The following is a 19,731-nucleotide window of genomic DNA, read 5'->3' as shown; positions in this document are numbered from 1 at the left end:
GTGAAACTGATCATACCCACTGGGAATTTTGAATCAAATGCAGAAGAAAAAGTTAGTGCTTTCAAAGCAAGAATTTGTCATAAATGTCACACGCCCCAGGGTATTTGGTAACTTTAAAATTATTTAGGTGTGGGGGGTATTCTCTAAAAAGCATGTGACCTCATGCTGGACACAAGCATAATTGCACCTTGTCTTTCCTCAATATTTAAGCCATCTTCACTTCCTTCGGGAGACAGAACATCTACATCCTTTCCCAGCTGTCTGCTTTCCTCCCTTCCCTCTCATTCCTCCTTGGCCACTGCCTCTGACCTGGTCCCCACACTTTCTCAGCCTACCCAGCCCTACTCATCTCCGCTCCTCCCTAAATACTCTTATCAACAGGAGATAAGCTCACCAAAATTAAAGGTAACTGCATCTTGAGTGTGGTTTATTGCATGTCTTTCAATGAACTTAATTAATTAGATGTGCGTCTTTAGGTTGGTGCCATCTCACAAGATCTAAAAAGCCATTTGATATTGGTTGCTAACTTTTAACATCATTAGCATGGCCTCTGTCCAAAAATTTGAAAGATATATTTGCATAGCAGCTAGACTTAGATTGAGGAGAAGAACAAACTAAACTTCATACAAGAATAAAAAGCGATTATTAGATTTTTTTTTTTAAGTTGAGGGTCAGCAGGAGAACCATCCCATTCAAAGGGGTCAGCTTTGTGCCTGTCACTCTCTGTCACTTCTTAGTGGGCTCATTGCCTCCCAAGTTCCCCAACCAATCAGCAGGTTCAGCAGAGCCTAAGGGCTGGATGATCTTTGGCACTGTCTTGAGCGTTGTTCTTCCTCAAAATTGAAGTAAATTAATGAGGATGTGGAAAGGAGGCTTCTTTTGTAGCAGTTAACAAAGCATCCATCTCTGAGACTTGTTGGCTGGCTGGCAGCTCTGCTGGTACTTAACTCCCTCTTAGGATACCATGATAAAAGATTTTTAACAAAGTTAATGACTGGCCTTGGAAAGAGATGCAGTGACAACCACAGCATGAAATTAATCCATCTCAGAAAAGTTTTACTTCTATGTCCAGAATGATCCTGAAACCTTTTCCTTTAGACAAAAGGACTTCAAATAATGACTCAACCTCACACTCAATCTTCTCCACCTGAAATGAGAGCCTCTGCACATAAGTCAAAAAACAATACAAAACGAAGGCTCTGGTAGAGTCATGTTTTTGAACTAGGAAGCACCAACACCTGAGAAATGCCATTTATGCAATCTTCCAAACCCCCATCACCAAATCTATCCACCAAAATAGTCCATCTACGTGAATTTTATCTTACGTAGGAAAGGAATCTTTGAAAAAAATGTAGTATATTTTAAAGACATATTGCTCTTTGCCCTTTGAGGTTTTTATCTTAGCTGGCAGGAAATAATTAGGAAATTTTTTAAATAATAATAATTCTTTAGAAAATGTCTGAGTCTAAGAATTTGCCTTTTTTTCTCTCTCTGTGGTTCTCTTTTAAGGCCAAAATATTTATTCCTTGCCTTTCCCTAACTTGTTCTTCAGCCTTTAAGCTCAGTCAATAAGTGGGCAAGTAACTTGAGAATCAGCCTTCTCAAATGTAGAGAGATGGAACACACCACTGTAGTGTCAAGGACAAAACCAGAACTTGAACAGGTTGATTCTCCTGCAAGAACCAAGCTCATCTCATACATTCTGTATGTTTCAATTGTTCCCAGAATGGTATGAGAGAATGGAGATATTCACAGTAACCATGTTTTAAAAGAATACTTTAATAACCACATCAAATAACCAACTCCAGAAAAATGAAGTTTTTTCTCTTTTTATCTCATATTTGAGAGCAAATGTTCATTTTAATCCCCCACTTTTTCTGAAAACTTTATAAATCTATTTTTTACTCATAGAAAGAATATAAGTTGACTGAAGTTATGCTTGTAAGTATACATACAAATTGCATCAACTACAAATTTTAGGCCATTATTATAATTTAATCCACATCTGACACAGTAACAAATTGATGTGAATCCTTTAAGAAGGCTTCCTATTTCTCTCATTTCAAGAATGTTAGAAATTTTGCTCATTACAAAGAAGGAAAGTAACCTAGCACTAAAAGCAAAGAGAAAATAAAATTTTAATAATGCTTTAATAGGCATAGTATAGTATGCATGAAATCATGACAACAATGTTATCAACCCCTATCAACACCTATCAGCCATTGTTTTACTTAACTCATGTTAATTTAATGTAATTTTGTTCTTTAAAGTATTTTCTGAGATAATGTAAGTCTGTCATATGCAATCCAGAATCTTCCATGGAAGTAAAAGTTACCACGACTTTATAGATGACGGAAGACTGAAATGTACATATAAATTATGAGTTTGATATATAAATCAGAATCCAATATTTTCTCTAGTCTTTGAGCATCTTTTAAATATTGGTTTTTCATAATACAAATTATTATAATCCTCAGCTTTGCTGTAAGCTGAGCTTCCAGTTCCGTCTAAGAATATTCTGTAAAAGAGTCTTGCAGCAATGTGGACTCAAGCTGCAGTGGAAGCGCTTTGTGAACAGAGAGAAAGACTCTTTCTTAGGTTTCTTCCAAGAAACTCAGTTATTATGGTCCCAGAAGGAAGTCTCCTCACCCTAAAGCCATCCCACTGGAAGGTAATCCCCTTGAGCACAGTTTCCAACATGAAATTAAGCCCTGATTCTTCCTAATATGTTCAAATGATCTTTCCAGTTGTTTATCCACGTCATTCCAACAGCTACTTTTTTTTCTCTATGAGTCTTGATGTTTATAGAACCCTTGTATTAGTCAAGATTGGGGCAGCTGCAGTGCCAGAAGACTCAAAATAATTAGAGCTTAAACAAGGTAGAAATATATATTTCTTATGCATAAATGTAGGGTATCCAGGGTTGGTATGTGGCTATACAGTCATCAGGGATCCCAGGAGATTCTATTTTATTTTGGCACATCACCATGCTCAATGAAAAGCTTCCACTGCATGGTCCAAAGTGGCTGCAGCAGCTCCAGCAGTCCCTTTCTCATTCCAGCCAGCAGGAAGGAAAAAAGGGGAGGGAAGCTTATGTCTTCTTCCTTGAAGGGCATTTTCCAGAAACCGCACATATCCCATCTGTCAGAACTTACCACATAAGCACATCTAGATACAAGGAAGTTTGGAAAATAGACCTTATTAAGAATGGCCGTGTGCCTACCTAACATTTGGGATTCTGTTACTGGGATGACAAAGAAGAGAATGGATATTGGAGAACATGAAGCATTCTCTGCCACAAGCCTTAAAGAAAAATGCCTGATGCATTTCATCCCCAGAGACTGAAGATATGAGGTCAATCATTACTAATTATTATGAACTTTTTCCTAAATGAGAGTTGAGAAAAGCACATGCTTTTATTTAAAAGTCCATTAGTCCTGCTAAAGTTCCCATAAGCCAAATCAAATACTAGACAGTACATTGCTAGGTCTTGTCCATGAATGGACAGAAAATAAAACATACACACAAGAAAGGTTAGTTTACTCACTGTCATATTAAAAATCTTGCTTTGAAAGAACACCAAAATAGTCACAAGGTGCTTGGAGTTAGAACAATATTCTGTATTTAATTAAACAGTATTTCACAATTTCCCCCAGAAAAGCCTTTTTTTTTTTTTGGCCATGCTGCAAGGTTTGTGGGATCTTAGTTCCCCAACCAGGGTCTGAACTTGGGCCCTCGGCAGTGAAAGCGCAGAGTCCTAACCACTGGACCGCCAGGGAATTCCCCATATTTTCTTTGTATGTGTTTTATTAGAAAATTTACCTGTGACAAATGATTGACACTGTCTATGAAATTTGATGGATATGAAGCAAAATTTCCCTGGCTCTTACCTTGCATCTATTCAAATAAACACAAAGAAAACAGGTCAGATCTGAGAGTATCTTGAAACCAATTGTTAAGCATTCTATTAAAGACATAAATTTTCTTGTAAGTGTTCTTAGCCATCTACATTGCATTCAAACATCTTCCCTATACCAACTTCCCTCTATAAATCTCTCTCTGCTCTGCCTGTGAGTTCCCTAGTAAAGCAGCGACTGATGCCTGTGCTGTGAAAACTCTGGGCCGCCAGAAGAGCTGTCTGCAGACTGTTAACCCTTCCTGCTCTGCTCTCATTCGGGAGTTTGGCATGCTGTGTGTGCATGGAAAAAAAAAAAAAAAAAAAAACAGGAAAGCTCCTCTGAAGGCTGGGTAATGAAGATGAGAACTAATTAACTTCTTACGGCTTTTCCAGGCTGATTTAAAAAGCGATCTACTTGTCTTGGGTAAGCCTCCGCGTAGCCCAGTGATGTCCTGGAGATCCTGCAGTTCACCAGTCAGAGGGCTCAGCGGTTCCCACAGGGTAGGATCAGACGCCCCACCTTGAGCCAGGCACCCTGGCCACCCCTCCGCCGTCAGTGGGCTGGCTCTTCCTTAGTTGTCATTGCTGTGCTTTGCCAATGAAGTAGGGCTGGAGGTACCCTTGAAAGGAAATGACCTTTCTGATGATGATGAGCAGCTATGAAGTCAGATCAACACGAAAATCCTATCCTGAGTCTCTGGGCAATGAGCTTCTCCTTTATGTGTGTGCGTAAGCTTTCCAAAAGCGACAAAGACATGCCCCAATTCTCCTCTGTACAAATAAGGGTGTGGTATATGTTGTCTTCCACATCCATCTCGTGTAAATCACTGCTTTCCCATCACTAGTTCTAGTGCAAAGAATAAAGCTGCTGCCAATCATATACTGAACTCACACCCTTCCAGGGATGCTTGCTTCTGTGTCGTTCAGTTTATGTGGATTTCTTTTAACCCATGGCCCTTGTTGTAAAATATCTTGTTGCTCTGCTGACATGTGCCGCATTTACTCCATGACCCTTTCAAGCCAACTCTGCTTCTCTGGACTCCAGGGGTTCCCAGTCTCTTGACAGCTCTGATTGAACTTAAAGGTCAGATTACTTTCCCTTTGACTACTTAGTTCTATGGCATCGACAGCCCTGGAAAATGAATGGATTCTAATTGGTACCATTAATACTGAGGATGGCAGCCGAGGAGTTTGAGAATTTTCATCTCTGCCTGAATCGGTCCTTTCCCATTTCTATTTTGATGGACCCTGGTTTAATCTTACATGCTCCATTACATGATTATGGTTCTACAAGCTTTTAAGGACTTGATGACAGATTTCCTTTTCCGTTTTTAAGAAATGTAGATACTTCTCTGTACTTAGGCCATTTTTGTGCTTTTTGCCTTGCCTAATAAGACCTGATTTTGTTTCTGAGGCAGAGATTTGTGTTGCCATAGAGAATGAGGAATGTTGATTGGGAGAGATTCTCACAGAAGGGCTTTCCAGAGCCAAAAAAGAAAACTTTTCCAAAATTAATATGGCCCATCCATAAATTCCCATGGGTCAATGAGATGGTATGCTTTGGGTCACCATAAGTTTTCTTCTTTGTCAGATTTTTACATTATGTACTTGTATGTTCTATTATATGTGTTTGTGTGGAACACAAATATTCTATATTCTCTAGATTTAGGCAAAGTTGTGTTTTCACAATTTAAAAAATAATTTAAATATTTAAAATAATTGTATAAGGTAAGAAAGAAAAATACGCCTAGAAACATAAACATGGTACTGTTTGTTATTAAGAGAATTTCATCTAATTCTGGTTGGCAAGTACCACACCTAACATTTTCTGGGAAAAAAAAATAAGAACTCTAGAACTGCTAATAGCTCTTTCAAAGATTTTCCCACATTAGTATTTAAAGTAATGGTCAATCCTTACCTAAGAATTACCTAGTACTAGATATAGCTAATCCCCCAGATGCCTCTGCAGAAGCACAGGTAAGAAGGTAGGTTTAGGATAGACTGTGCCTTACTATCTCAGCTAGAAAAGTATATATTTTACTGATACCTAAGGTTCTAGGATGTTTCAAACCAACTTTCTTATGAGCAGTGGCTTGTGATTGGTTCTGGCTTTGAAAATTAGCATGTGTTTAAAACCTGTCTCATTTGTATCTGCTTTTGACAACATTAAAAAACAGCTACACTAAAAGAGAAAAAAAGATTGTTGCATTGCCAAGGAAAAAGCTAAATATTTAGGATTCTATAAAAAAAGCATGTTTCATTGGATTTTCTAATTTTTATTGTGCTCTTAAGACTCATTAAGGAAATATAAATATGACATAATTCTCGCTTAAAATTTCCAGCACAGTTACTGCAATCTGTTAACTTCAAAATCATCTTTTTAAACTCACAGCTCATATGAGCTTCTTGAATGTCACTCATGTATCTTCTATATTTATCACAAAACTGCTAAGAAGTTATGAGTAATAGAAATGCCTGAGCAGATAGTGAAAATACAAATGAACACAGACCAAAAATACTGGTGGCTAAAGACTGATCCTTTCTCAAGAATTTAAAACGTGGGATAGGAAGAACATGGTCAGAAAAACATGAATATCTATTCCACATCGCTCTGTGGTCTTTAAAATATCCTTTCAAAATGAATCCAGGCTGAAGCAACTTGGTGAGAGCTGTCCAAAGGCAAAACAACTTTTAACATGTTGCTGCCTTTACTCACCATTAGGTGGCAAAAGAGTGCAGATACCTCACAGGTCTTTGCCCCAGGGTTTGTGCCCAGCTATAAGGAAGGGGAAAGGCAAAAGACAACCTTCTACGACAATTTGTTTGGGTATCCATACAGAACATAAACACTTGCCTAAAGGAAAAAATTAAGGTGTTGATTTTAAAAAGCCTGCGCTATCTATTCCATCATAGTAAGCTTTTATGCAATAAAGAGTGAGAGTCAGAATTGTAGTTCTGTTCCTTCTTCTTGCTTATTTGTGATATTAAGAAATTATCTTTGGGTTTTGGTTTACTGATCTGAAAAATGAAGTTTAATTATTGTTTTAAAATTAATTGTTTTTACATGACTGAGACACTTGGGAATTAACCAATGCCAGTTGTCATAGCTCTCTGACAACTGAATGAGTATCAGAGGAAATATATCTGTGGAAACATGGATTCCTTTATGGATTCCCTGAGGGGGACAAGATCTAAACCATCAACTTGTCCACCTCCTTGATTTTAGAGATAAGGAAGCTGAGGTGCATATCCAAGGTCATATAGTTAGTCATCGCCAACACTGGAAAGACACAAACATGCCCTCATAAGTATCTGTGCTGCTTATTCCTCTATTGACCAAAGACTATTTTTTAATGTAAATTTATTTATTTAATTAATTTATTTATTTTTGGCTGCGTTGGGTCTTCGTTGCCGCGCACGGGCTTTCTCTAGTTGCGGCAAGTGGGGGCTACTCTTCCTTGCGGTGCGCAGGCTTCTCATTGCAGTGGCTTCTCTTGTTGCGGAGCATGGGCTCTAGGCGCACGGGCTTCAGTAGTTGTGGCGTGTGGGCTCAGTAGTTGTGGCTTGCATGCTCTAGAGCACAGGCTCAGTAGTTGTGGCACACGGGCTTATTTGCTCTGCAGCATGTGGGATCTTCCCAGACCAGGGATCAAACCCGTGTCCTCTGCACTGGCAGGTGGATTCTTAACCACTGCGCCATTAGGGAAGTCCCAAAAGACTTTTAAAATAAATTATTTCAGTTGCTGTAACTGGTCATCTTTCCTTAAAACTGCCTCCTAGCTATCCATATTCACATGGAGATGATTCCTATCAAAAGTAACCTCAGAAAAGTTCTAAAAGTCACCATTATAATAGATACACAACTGCTCTGCTAATAAAAGCTGTGATAAATCCTAGCCTCAGTATGTGAACAGTATAGAAAACCAGTGATTCAGAAAAAACAAAACAGTGGTGGTAGATCCTTTTAAAGGATATGAAGGAAGTATTGAGAAAGATGAGTAAAAACAAGGATGTTACTGGCTGACACACCCAGGAACACAAGTTCTTAAGACTTAGAGGCCTGTAGAATTAAGGAAGCCACATACTTTTGGCAATAGCCCAGTTTTCATAATTGCCACAGAGATGGTTCATTGAAATGATTTATGAGTTGAATTAAAGGAATTAAACCAGGAGAATTGTAATCACAATAACGGAAAGGTGCTATACGGATTTTATAAGTAGATTGTTTTACGTTAATGAACAGTTTAATCCTGAAAGTTGCATTCACATTTTAACGTAAGGGAGCAATGAAATTAGACCAGCCAGTTTTACCAAGCACTGGATGCCGTGATATCAAAGTGAAACTTCTACTCAACTCAAAAATACTAGAATGGCTTAAATATGTGGAAATAGGCATGCCATTTTTAGAGCACAATGAAATATATTTTACAAAAGATTTTCTCTTAAGACAAGAACAAATAATATTTCCTTATTTATAACTTTGTTGTGCACTGTAAACTGCGCTATGATTGTTTTTGTGAGAGAACCGTTGCTATCTTGGTATGTGATTCAAAACATGGCATTTTCGATTTTTTTAATGGCATTTTTAAATATAGTGTGTTTGAGTAACTAACACCAGTATTTTTAATATCGTGTGGCTTCAATGCATAATCTTTGGCCCGAAATTTTACTCCTGGAAATGTGTCCTAAGAGATAGTTCAAAACGAGAAAATAGTTCTTTGTATAAAAATTGTATGGTATTGTTATTTATGATAGTGAAAAGGGCGAGATCAATCTGAACTTCAAAAACAAAAGAGAGAGAGAAATGGTTAAGACAACCAAAAAAGATATAGACAGATATGTGAGGGAATAATATGCTGCAGTGATTTAAAATGAAAAGGAAGACTGAGAAAAGGAGACTGGAAATAATTACAAAATATTAATAGCAATTGATATATACAAATCTTATTTCTGCATAAAACATATATATATAAGATATATATGACATACATCATATATATATGACTGGATGAGAACTTGTAGAAAGGTAATAGGGTATAGGCTTATGAATGACTTATTTTACCTCTTCATACATTTAAACTGATTTCAATAATATGTTGAATTAAATGACCTTAAAAATGGCTGGGAAATGGTTTAGTCTTAATCATTCTTAAAATAGTATATGTTATAATTCTAATAATAGATACATTGTTAGTTATTTTATGTTGATTTATAGGGTAAGTATTATACTCTTAAGTCATACATGTGTCTGATAATTTTTATCCACTCTTTAATCTTATGCTTATATATTCCATGCTCAGACTGTTGTGTGAAATTTCTAAGAATACTGTTCGTAAACATTTCCAATTACTATTAACTGAAAGCTTAAAGTTTTAGTAGTAAGCACCTAGTCTACTATGCTAGATAGACAGCTTGGATGGGAAGGGAGTGGATAAAGAACGCAGGAAGGGAGCAGACTGTAGACTGGAAGACTCAGAGGAGCCCCAGAGTCCCCCTCCGTTCTTGGACCAATGGGGTTTCTATGGACAGTCTGCAGGGGGAATTCCCAGCCTCTCAGTAATCCATTCCTAATTCCGGGATCCAGGAATTAGCCCTGAGGTCTAAAGACATGGATCTAAAAATGAATGCAGTCATCAATAAAGAATCACTTACAATTGCCATGCAATTTGCCATGCAAACTCTGGTTTATCTCATTTTACCATGCAGCCATCATTTAGAAGAGAATGCTTTTGAAGTGTGTTATGAATGAACTGAAATTCTTTTTTCCCCCCTTAAAAGGTAACATTTAGGTAGTCGGTATAAACTACATTGTGTTTACATATTCAAGAAATGTGTGAACTTTCATTCATTGCAATTTTTATGTGGATATATGGGACGCAAAGGCTTGTCATTTCCAATATTATAAGTATCTATTACAGATACTGGTCTTGATGCTTAGTTTAAAAAGAAAGGAAACTCTTTTGAGAGTTCAGTGCACTGGGAATTTCTACCAATATTTCTCTTCTAAGGTAAAATGTTACATGTTACCTGGATATTGTTTGTTACATGCTATTTCATACTCTCTGTTTTCTCTTTTTAAAAATGCATGTGTTTCCTCCACATTGAGAACAGAGAGTGTAACTTCAAATGTAGCATGACATGTCTGCCTCTTGACATGTTTATCTGTACTGTATGTGAAAATGTTGTCTGTGAAGGAAAAGTATATTAGAATGAATGTGGATACTTTGCTGTTAGACTAAATGTGGTTTATTCTTTGCTTGTTTGAGAAAACGCTGAAGAATAAGGTTGTATGAAGGTGTCCAGACTTCCCAGTCTAGTGATTTGGTGTCTATGTTCTTGCCATGTTCCTGGCCTTTGAAAAATCAATGGGACTAAACCCTGACTCTTCCTTAAAGCTTGAGCAGACAAGATTGCAGATATGTTCAAAACATTTGAACCTTGGTTATTTCAATTTAATTTAAAGCACCTTTCAAAATATTTTAATTATTAATCCAGCAGAAACCCTTTATTTGGTTTTTTTCCCTTCCTCTTGGTTTTTTACAACAGGAAATATTAAATGTCAAGAAAAGTGCCATGCCATTATCCAAATTATCTTTTAATTAGTACCAGTTTAAGCATTGATTACATTGAAAATCATTTCATTTCAGCCACAGCGTCCTGTGTTTACTCATGAAAACATTCAAGGTGGGGGGGAACCGTAAGTATTCTTCTTATCTTCTAAATTCGAGACTAACCTTGACCCACAAAATGGACCACTGATGTACCATAAGCGAGGATGGTACAACTTTGCAAATGAAAGAGATCAGAGTAACTAACATGAGATGACATCTCCCAGATTAAGAGAAATTGCAATAGTCTCCATCTTTCACAACAGAGAACAGAAGCTAATTTAAGAAAAAAAAATCCGTGATTTTGCGGAGAAGACTGATTTATGCACTAAGAAAAAACCCTTCCAATGCTGCAGTGATTCCTAAGATTCATGAATCTGTCTCCCGCTCTGTTCTACTCACCACGTAGATTCTAGTAACTACAGCCTTAAAGATACACTGAAAATGTTCTAACATTGTTTTTACACATATTTGAAGAGCAGGAGAATGTCAAAGTAGACCTACAGTGATACGTTAGTAGCATAATTCCAAAGTTCCATTCTTTTGGAAATGGCAGTATTAAAACATGCACTGTCATTCAGTTGCACGATGTTCACTACCCAGAGGACCAGGAAAATGCCTTTTCACACTTTCTTTCAAATCCCCTCTCCTTTCTAAGTCGAATCAATCTGAAGGTGTCACACATTGTCTTTTAGGGTCTCTTTCTGCCCCATTTTGCCCGTGAGAGAATATTCAGAGGTTATCCACTTCCTGTTGGCTGTTGCCTACTCTGAGTGCAGAGCTAGACACTGGGAAGGAACATTTACAGGACTAAACCATGTCAGGCTGACTTGAGCACACACAGCATGCCTCCTGCCCACTGTCCAAGCTCTGCTGCCCTGGAGCAGAGCAAACCAGGGGGGCCTGGTGACCTCACTCCTCACAGACCTGGTGCTCAGCTAAAAGCATGCTCCTCGGAAACCATCTCTAACCTGAAACTGGCTCTCACGGAGTACAGCCAGAAAGGTTTTATTTGTTAAGGAAAAGACTATGAAAAAATAGCTTGGAGGTACAAATAATGCAAAATTTCATTTACTTGGAAAAATGTTAAATATAACTTGTAACTCGAAAGGTTTGTGTTTCCTTATTTACACAAATGATGAAGGGATCACATCACAAAAAGTAAATCCCAAGGCTGCTTAGGTTTACTGCATTATCAACACATTATATCAGCAGCTTTTAATGAATTTATGAATTAAGATGTAGGTGATGTCACACTGTTTCATGTCACAAAGTTAATGCTTCCTCATGTTTATGAGCTCACAGGTGGAAAAAGGCATTTTCAGTGTCCTGCTTTGGATATAAAACATTCTTTATTAAATTTCTATTTGATCACAATGCCAATTAGATGGGTATCACTTAATCTCTTTCATTTAAGAAATAGGTTTTGAGTGAAAATAGGAACATAATGTTATAATGTCACTGCAATTCAGAAGTATGGTAAAATATGTTATAGAAGAAGTTGCAAGTTATAGAGAGAGCTTCAAGTTTGGTTGAGCATTTCCTATTTAAAAGACATTTCTTTTTGAGGCATCCTAACCCCACCACCATCATTCATCTCACCAACACATCTTTCAAAACAGCATTTTTTTATTGTAATTCGACTGCATTTCCTGTCGTGCAATACTGATTTTGAAAGCCAGCAGAGGCAGGAGGATTTCCAGAAGGTTTGTTTATGTTTCCATGAAACTTCCAATTTTTTTTTTTTTTGGTGGTCTAATTAAACCAGAATGGTAAGTAAACTCTGATAAGCATAGTGGCTTTCATCATATCAAAGTGAAGGAGTTCATGCCAATTTTTTTTTTTTTTTAATCTCTTGGGACCTTGAGATTCTTCAAGCAGCTGGGGTTTGTGGCCTTAAATAGGCCTGTCTCTGTAAGTGGCTGGAGATGTGCCTGGGTGAAGGCTGAAGCCTGAAAAGCTCAGAGAATCAGTGTTTCCCAAAGTGAGAGATGCAATGTATATCCATGGAATTAACAGCCCAGGAATGCCTATCTCCCTCAAATGTGAGATTGTAAAAGGAACTATGGTGAAATTAACTTTCCCCAGGGATAGACAAGAGATACCATTCCTTCACCTGAGCATCTTCAAATCAAACAGCAGAATAATTTTTTCCAACCAGGGTTGGCCCATGCAAACATCCAAATTAAGGAATGTCGGTATTCAAGACCTTCCTGTCTGTTTCCACATGGCTCTGGGATTCAGGCTACCTTTCTTTGTCCTTCCCCACAATCAGAGAATCCTTTTTCCATAGAAGACCTCAGAAGCTCAAGTGGTTAAAAAGGTTTACTAGGAGGACAAAATATTAACAGGGGAAGAAATCTCTAACGTTGGAATTTCAGGCTTTGCTCTCAGGCCAGGGAAGATAATGTTTCTAGGAGAGGCTGTTAGGCACCACATCTTATCAGCTCTTTCCCCAATACACCCTCCCCCAATCCAACTTTAACCAGACCCCCCAATGTGAAAAGTTCAAGGACAGGGAGAGAAGCCAATGCAGCCGAGGCCCCAGTTTATCACATGATGTTTGAGTTCAGGTGACATGATAGAATAGTTTTGTTCTACCAAAGTATGATTTTCTGACTGAATGAAGTAATCAAAATAAATCATTCTTGTTCCTGAGCAGTATCCAATATTATCAACCTTTTAAAGTTGCCTTGAAAAAATTCACAGTGCCCTGAAATGTGGTTCTTATTTTCTTACATTGGCAGAATTACATTAACTGTTATGAAGAACGGCAAAAACAAATTCACTAACTTTTAAAAAAAATCCCCCTCACATACTGATAATATTTTAATGGTAATATGAAGTTTTCATGTTCACTGCATATCAAATGCTTCCTGACCCCGAGCTGCTAGAACTTGTGTCTTTCTAAAATGCCAGTCCATATGAATATGCATGCTATTTTATTACCAAAAATTCAATGTCTGAGTTTGCTACTGATGAATGTCAACAAAATATGTGTTCTCAAAAAATTCAGACAGAGAAAGTGGCAGCATTCTATCAGTAATTCTTTTTTATATGATTATTTTGAGAGTTTTTACATTGAACACAATTTCTCTGAGACCCATTTAAAAAGGAACATATGTCCCTAACCTACTGTTTGAGATCACCACTTACACTGATTCAAACTATGAAACTAAACTGCTTTAAAGAATTCCTCCTGGTAAAAAACAAAAAGAAACAAAAACAAAGAACACTTCTCTGTTATAGTAATTCCCATACAGTGATTTAGAAGTTGTATCTGAGACATTTTGTGCATCTCAATTTAGAATCTTTTGAAAATTCCACTTGCAAGCTGCAATTACTTGCTTCTGATTATGGCTAATTAAAACTGTAATTCCTTCTTGTTTTTATATAGCTGAATAATGCACATATCACTTCTTTTATATTCTGTACTATCATTTAATGTCCGAATGATAGCTATCCATGACTGGACAATTGAAATGCAGGTCCAATTTATAAATGTTTTAATCCAACTATGGATATTAGAATCTTCCATAAATTTTCCTCATTACGAGTTTTGAAATGCTATTAGAGTGGTCTAATTCCCATGAAAGCCTAACTACTTCTACTTACTTTACATGCTTACCAAAGACTTATACTACCTATTTAATATGTTAATAAGAATAGAAATGTTAAAAGTAAAATAAATATTATACTCTCTTCTGTTTCACAGAGGCATAAAGATTTTGTTTAACGCGTCCCTTTGTCCTGTTTAAGGTTTCAGGCTCTGTATAACTATACTCCTAGGAATGAAGACGAGCTGGAGCTCAGAGAAAGTGATGTCATTGACGTGATGGAAAAATGTGATGATGGATGGTTTGTGGGTATGTGTACATTGGCCATTCTGTAATTTGCTTATGTTTGCTCCCTTGCACGGTTGGATGCGATAGTCAAGCTTTCTTTGATTTCATAATGCCTTTGATCTTTCACACATCCATATGCACTATGTAATCCCAAGGCAATGACTTTTTTTTTTTGCGGTACGCGGGCCTCTCACTGTTGTGGCCTCTCCCGTTGCGGAGCACAGGCTCCGGACGCGCAGGCTCAGCGGCCATGGCTCACGGGCCCAGCCGCTCCACGGCGTGTGGGATCTTCCCAGACCGGGGCACGAACCCGCGTCCCCTGCATTGGCAGGCGGACTCTCAACCACTGCACCACCAGGGAAGCCCGGCAATTGCATTTTTAATATAGTTTAGTATTTACTGCTTCAGGTATACGTGATTTTCTGCTGGTTTTATTTCCAGTTCAACTGAGAGAAGAAAATTTCTTTAAATAGCACCAACCAGGAAAGACTGAGATCTAAGAACAAAAACAACGAAACTGCTCCCTAGATGCAAAATACCAATACCCTTGTTGAGTGGTAAATGTTAGTCGTCAGCAGTGAGGATCTAATTTGAGAAAACAAGATGAAATGAACAACTCACCCATGACTAGGTCTGCTGTAGGTGCCCTAAAACACCAGTGATTCACCTTCGCTTTAATGTGTGGTCCAAGTAGAAGTTCCATTCTCACCACTTAAAAAACAATCCCATTCTTACCGTCTTAAAAGAAAACTAGAGGTTTTCTGAGAAAAATTTTGTAGACAAGAGTGTCATATACTAAGTCACAGAGGAAAGAGGTAAAGAGGAATCAGAGGCATAGGAGGATGGAGGAGACAAAAGATGAGGGAATAAGGGCTTTCTGTAGACAGGCCAACAGTGGGGAAATATAAGAGCAAAGGCCACATTAGTAGCCACAAGCCTCTGCCTCTGTTTATATTAATCCCCCATTTAGAAGAAGGTAAAATGGCTTACCTACACAGGGATAAAGAAAATCAGTCATCAAACCAGGTCAGTAAATGCAAAAGGGAAGTGTAGAGACCCTGTTCGCTCTATGTGAGCTGGAAATCATAAGGAAGAATTTAGTGCACTAGCTCTTCCAAACAGTTTCAAAGAAATCATGTTATTCTAATCCAAAGGCGATCATAATGATGGCCGCTTATGCATTTGGTTTTACTCCTCATATTAGAAACATGCCCAGTGATAGAACCCCCGCCCACTAGTAGTGGTCTATCTTTCTTTTCTTTAGTGACTTGGTAAATAGTTCAAATTTTCTATATTTTATTAAGGACCCTGGCAGCGCTATTTGTAAATGAATGCTGTGGCGCTCAGCATGATCTTGTATGAGATAATAAAACTGGAGAGTGATGGCAGCCCCAGTAAAGCCTTCACGTTACACTGTGCTGAGGAGCTGTGACAGACGTCCTGCTCCCAGAACCAAGCCTTGCTGTGGTGCTTTTCCAGCCTACCTTATCACGTGGCCAGCCTTATCCTAACTGAGAAGATTGGATTTGAAAATGTCACTTCCCAGCTGCGTTTCCTATTCCACTCCTCACTCCTGTCTAGCAGCCTCGGTAATGGAGCCTCATCAGACTTGAGTATCATTGTACTTAAAAGCCCACCTCTGGGCTTCCCTGGTGGCGCAGTGGTTGAGAGTCCGCCTGCCGATGCAGGGGACACGGGTTCGTGCCCCGGTCCGGGAGGATCCCACATGCCGCGGAGGGGCCGGTCCCGTGAGCCATGGCCGCTGAGCCTGCGCGTCCGGAGCCTGTGCTCCGCAACGGGAGAGGCCACAGCAGTGAGAGGCCCGCGTACCGCAAAAAAACCACAAAAGCCCACCTCCTCAGCAAGACTGTCTCTCCCCTCAGACTGAGAGGCTGAGCTTTCTGTTCAGCCCGGTGTGATGGAAGCACAGCATTTAAGCTCAAGAGGCAACAGAGGCATCAGTCAAAACAGATAAAACTGCTTACTTTGTCTTCCTATCCCTTCAAGTGAGTTTTCTCTCTTTTCCAAACCCTGAGGGCTTGCTCTCTTAGTGAGTTTTCAAGCCCACATAGATGAACTGACATTTCATGGCTGTTACCCCTCTTTCATGTATCACTTCTATTTTCAGGAACCTCAAGAAGAACCAAATTCTTTGGTACTTTTCCCGGGAACTATGTCAAGAGGCTGTGAATCACTCTCCCCATTATTTATGCTGCATTTCAGCACCACATCTGCATAACCTTGCCTGAAAGATCTCCACAGGCCTCCTGCTGTTATGCCTTCTGGTTTCCAATAGAAGTCACCCACCATCACCATCTCCATCTGCCACCAAACCACCAGCAATGGAACTGCCGCTGCGGTAGGGAGATTGGAGGATTTGCTTCGGTGTGAAAGTGCATATTCCTGCCGTCTGCTCTAAACTTTGAAAAGTCAATATGCGGCAGCAGAAAGAAAATCATTATACTTAATAACGGTTGAGTAGTTGAGGCAAAAAAGTAAGTGTCTCAAGGAGGCTCTCTTGTCCACTCTGAAAGATGTTCTCCCCTCAGGCAACCAGAAGCTTGTTTATTACTACTTGCTGGGGTTTGCATTTTCACCTTCTTAGCTTGGCAGTATATTTTCCTTTCACGAGTTTGCCTAGTGTCCTGGTTTACACGATATGACAACTGTACTTCAGCTATTGTTTGCCTGCACTTATATGTTGTAATATGCACAGTGATTACAGAATCTAAAGCGAGAGTAGGAAAGTTAATTCGAATGAGTGTGATTTTGTTGAATTGAATGTGAGTTTCAAATAGGAGTCTTCTGCAGGATTTTTTTTTTTTGTACTTTTTAGAAGTGCAAACAATAAGTGAATAAAGAGCCTTTGGTAATAATCAGGAGAATATAAGAGGTTTAGCTAGATTACAGAAAACGATTGTGTTGTAAAGTTGCATTGCTATTTTATATTAAAATGTAATAATCAGCATCATGAACAATGAGCTCTTAGTGTTTTATTTATCTGATAAAAGTTAAATGAAAGCAGTGTTAGTGAGAGGTGCAAAGAATCATTCTAACATAGACACTTGAAAGCATCTGTAAGCAATATTCATAGGTAAGATTTCACTGTGTGTACACATACACATTTGAGATTGTATGAGAACAGACAATCCATAAGATATGTTGTACATTTATGGAAATGTAAAGGAATCTCACATATTATTTTATAGAAATAGAGTACTTCAGAAGCATCACAAGTATTAAGGCTGGTTTTAGTAAGGATTATGATCAGTACAATTATTTTTACTATGATAATTATTTTTCTTCTCTGGAACTCAGAATCCTGGCTACATTTGAGGACAGGAATATGTTGAGCCTGATTTTCCTAGTGTGTGTAAAATATTTCCTCAGAATACATTAGGCACTTTTTAGAAGCAATGTTAAATCATTCAGGTTAAATTTTCTGCCCTGCAGTAGAAACCTTGAAGATGATATTGGGACCTGAAAGATTTAATGTGCTTAACAGTGCCTGAATTACACATACCCCGAGAACTAGCTTTGTATTTCTTATGACTTTGCATAAGAACTATTCATATTTGGATCCTGAGCACCTTATAGACAAAACTTTTTATGGCATTTCTTCTGTGAACAGTGGTTGATCTTTTCACAATGCATGTAGACTCTAGAATTTTGTACATATGTTTGCTCATTTTTTGTATGGACTATTTAGTTGTTGAGAAAACACGGGAATTTCCTAATTTGGTCTTTATCCTTCCTTTAAACTAAGCTAAAACACTTTCAACAGATTACCCTTTACATCTCCCACAAATCATCATTATGCCTTGACAGTGCAATTCTGTAAGACAGCACTTCTGCAAAAGTTTATGAACATAAAACATCTTAGCAGCCAAACTGAAATGTATATAACTACCGATTAGAGAGGAATTTCATTAGAAAGAAGGTAAAGAAACATCTTTGAGTAGCCTTGATTACTACCTTGATTACTGTCAAGTTCACAGCCAGCTTTATATTTTAAAGGCTTTGGGTTTGAAATTAGGTCAACTGCATGCAGCTTTGCTGATAAATGAATAATTACCTTTGATGCCATTTATGAGAAAAAATTCAATATCTGTTGCCTGTCATATTTAAGAAAAATTAATGTTTCTATTCTCTGTATCTGATTTTAAAAGGAAAAATATTCATACCTAGCTTTTAGGTAATTGACTTTGAATTCTTACAAGCAAAGGTCATTGTGTTTTTCTTGAATAGACATCTAATAAATTTTGCTTGGAAGTATACTTCAGTTTTTCTTCTTGACATTTATCCTTACATGAATTGTGTATTTTATCCCAATCTTTTAGATAAACCTCAGAGGAAATGCATTTGCTCTGTGTTCTCTTGACACACAAATGGAGAAAAGATGCATTTGCATAAGCTCAGAGAAGAAATATTTTTTAAACCCATCACCAAAGCTCATTTGCTAAATACTCCTTGGCTAAACATTGCTCTTCAGCTAAAACAACACATTTTAAAACATTTCTGCCTCAAAAATAGCTATTTTTCTAAGAAGAAGTCAGTTACAAGAAGTTGTAAGCACTTTCCAAATTCACCTTTCTTCAGTTGCCCTAAAAAGCTTTATCACCATTGGCATGGCAGACACTGTTAATACTCACAAGATCTCAATGAATCTCAAACTATGTATTGCCATTGGGTGTCATTCCTTTATCTCACATAGATAGTAAGTAACTAGCTCTTCTAGTTGGATCCTTTCTAATAAAGCGTAGTCCTTTCTGCTCTATGTGCTTCAGCCCTCTTCCATATCTATCACTCACGTATTCAGAAACACGTACGTTCCTCTGTTGGCAATTCAGTTATCAACAATGTCTTACCATGTTGCTTCATCCTAATACCCACCCTGATCCCCTCTGTTCCACTGGATAGTTTCCACTATGTATTAGCTTTCCACAAAAACGTGTTCCCTTTGTAGAAAGAATATGACCCATATTATTCTTTCGTCCCTGTTTTCATGAGAACATTTATGGGTAATTTAACTAGGTGAATCTGAATCTGATCAAATGAAGGATGCTGTTGGTGTACTCAGAGGTTGCTTGTCATTACTCTCTCCAAGAGAATCTGTTACCAAGTGTTCGGCACGCTAGAAATATAAATCTGGGATTTTAAAACCACATGCATCAAAATCTGGATTCCCTTGTCCCACCTGAGAATTTATCATCTGCTCCTCTGTAGAGTCTGCTGAGATGCAGCAAAAACTTTGTCAAAGCCCCGGGCTCAAGAATCCCTGAACAGCTTTTCATTGTGCCTAGACTTCTGTCACAGCCAGCCAGGCACTGCTGTAGGTTCCAGAACGGCTACAGCCACAGTTCGACCCTCCTGCCGTGCT

At 38.2% G+C, this 19,731-nt stretch overlaps 1 protein-coding gene across 17 annotated transcripts in view; it reads left to right on the top strand.

Moving 5' to 3' along the window:
• Window positions 1–18,599, top strand: part of SORBS2 (sorbin and SH3 domain containing 2) — a 206,865-nt gene extending 188,266 nt beyond the window's left edge. For all 17 annotated transcript variants that reach the window (XM_082863976.1, XM_082863979.1, XM_082863966.1 and 14 more), the window contains 3 exons: window positions 10,546–10,595; window positions 14,266–14,372; window positions 16,480–18,599. In XM_082863976.1, coding sequence (XP_082720102.1) covers window positions 10,546–10,595; window positions 14,266–14,372; window positions 16,480–16,541 — 219 coding nt within the window. In that variant the 3' untranslated portion in view covers window positions 16,542–18,599. The remainder of the gene's footprint in view (window positions 1–10,545; window positions 10,596–14,265; window positions 14,373–16,479) is intronic.
• The last annotated feature ends 1,132 nt before the right edge of the window (window positions 18,600–19,731 follow it).

This window comes from Leucopleurus acutus, assembly GCF_964270905.1.
Source record: "Leucopleurus acutus genome assembly, chromosome: 21".
Classification (NCBI taxonomy): Eukaryota; Metazoa; Chordata; class Mammalia; order Artiodactyla; family Delphinidae; genus Leucopleurus; species Leucopleurus acutus.
Note: the sequence above shows the minus strand (reverse complement) of the source record. Positions and strands in the feature narration are given on the sequence as shown.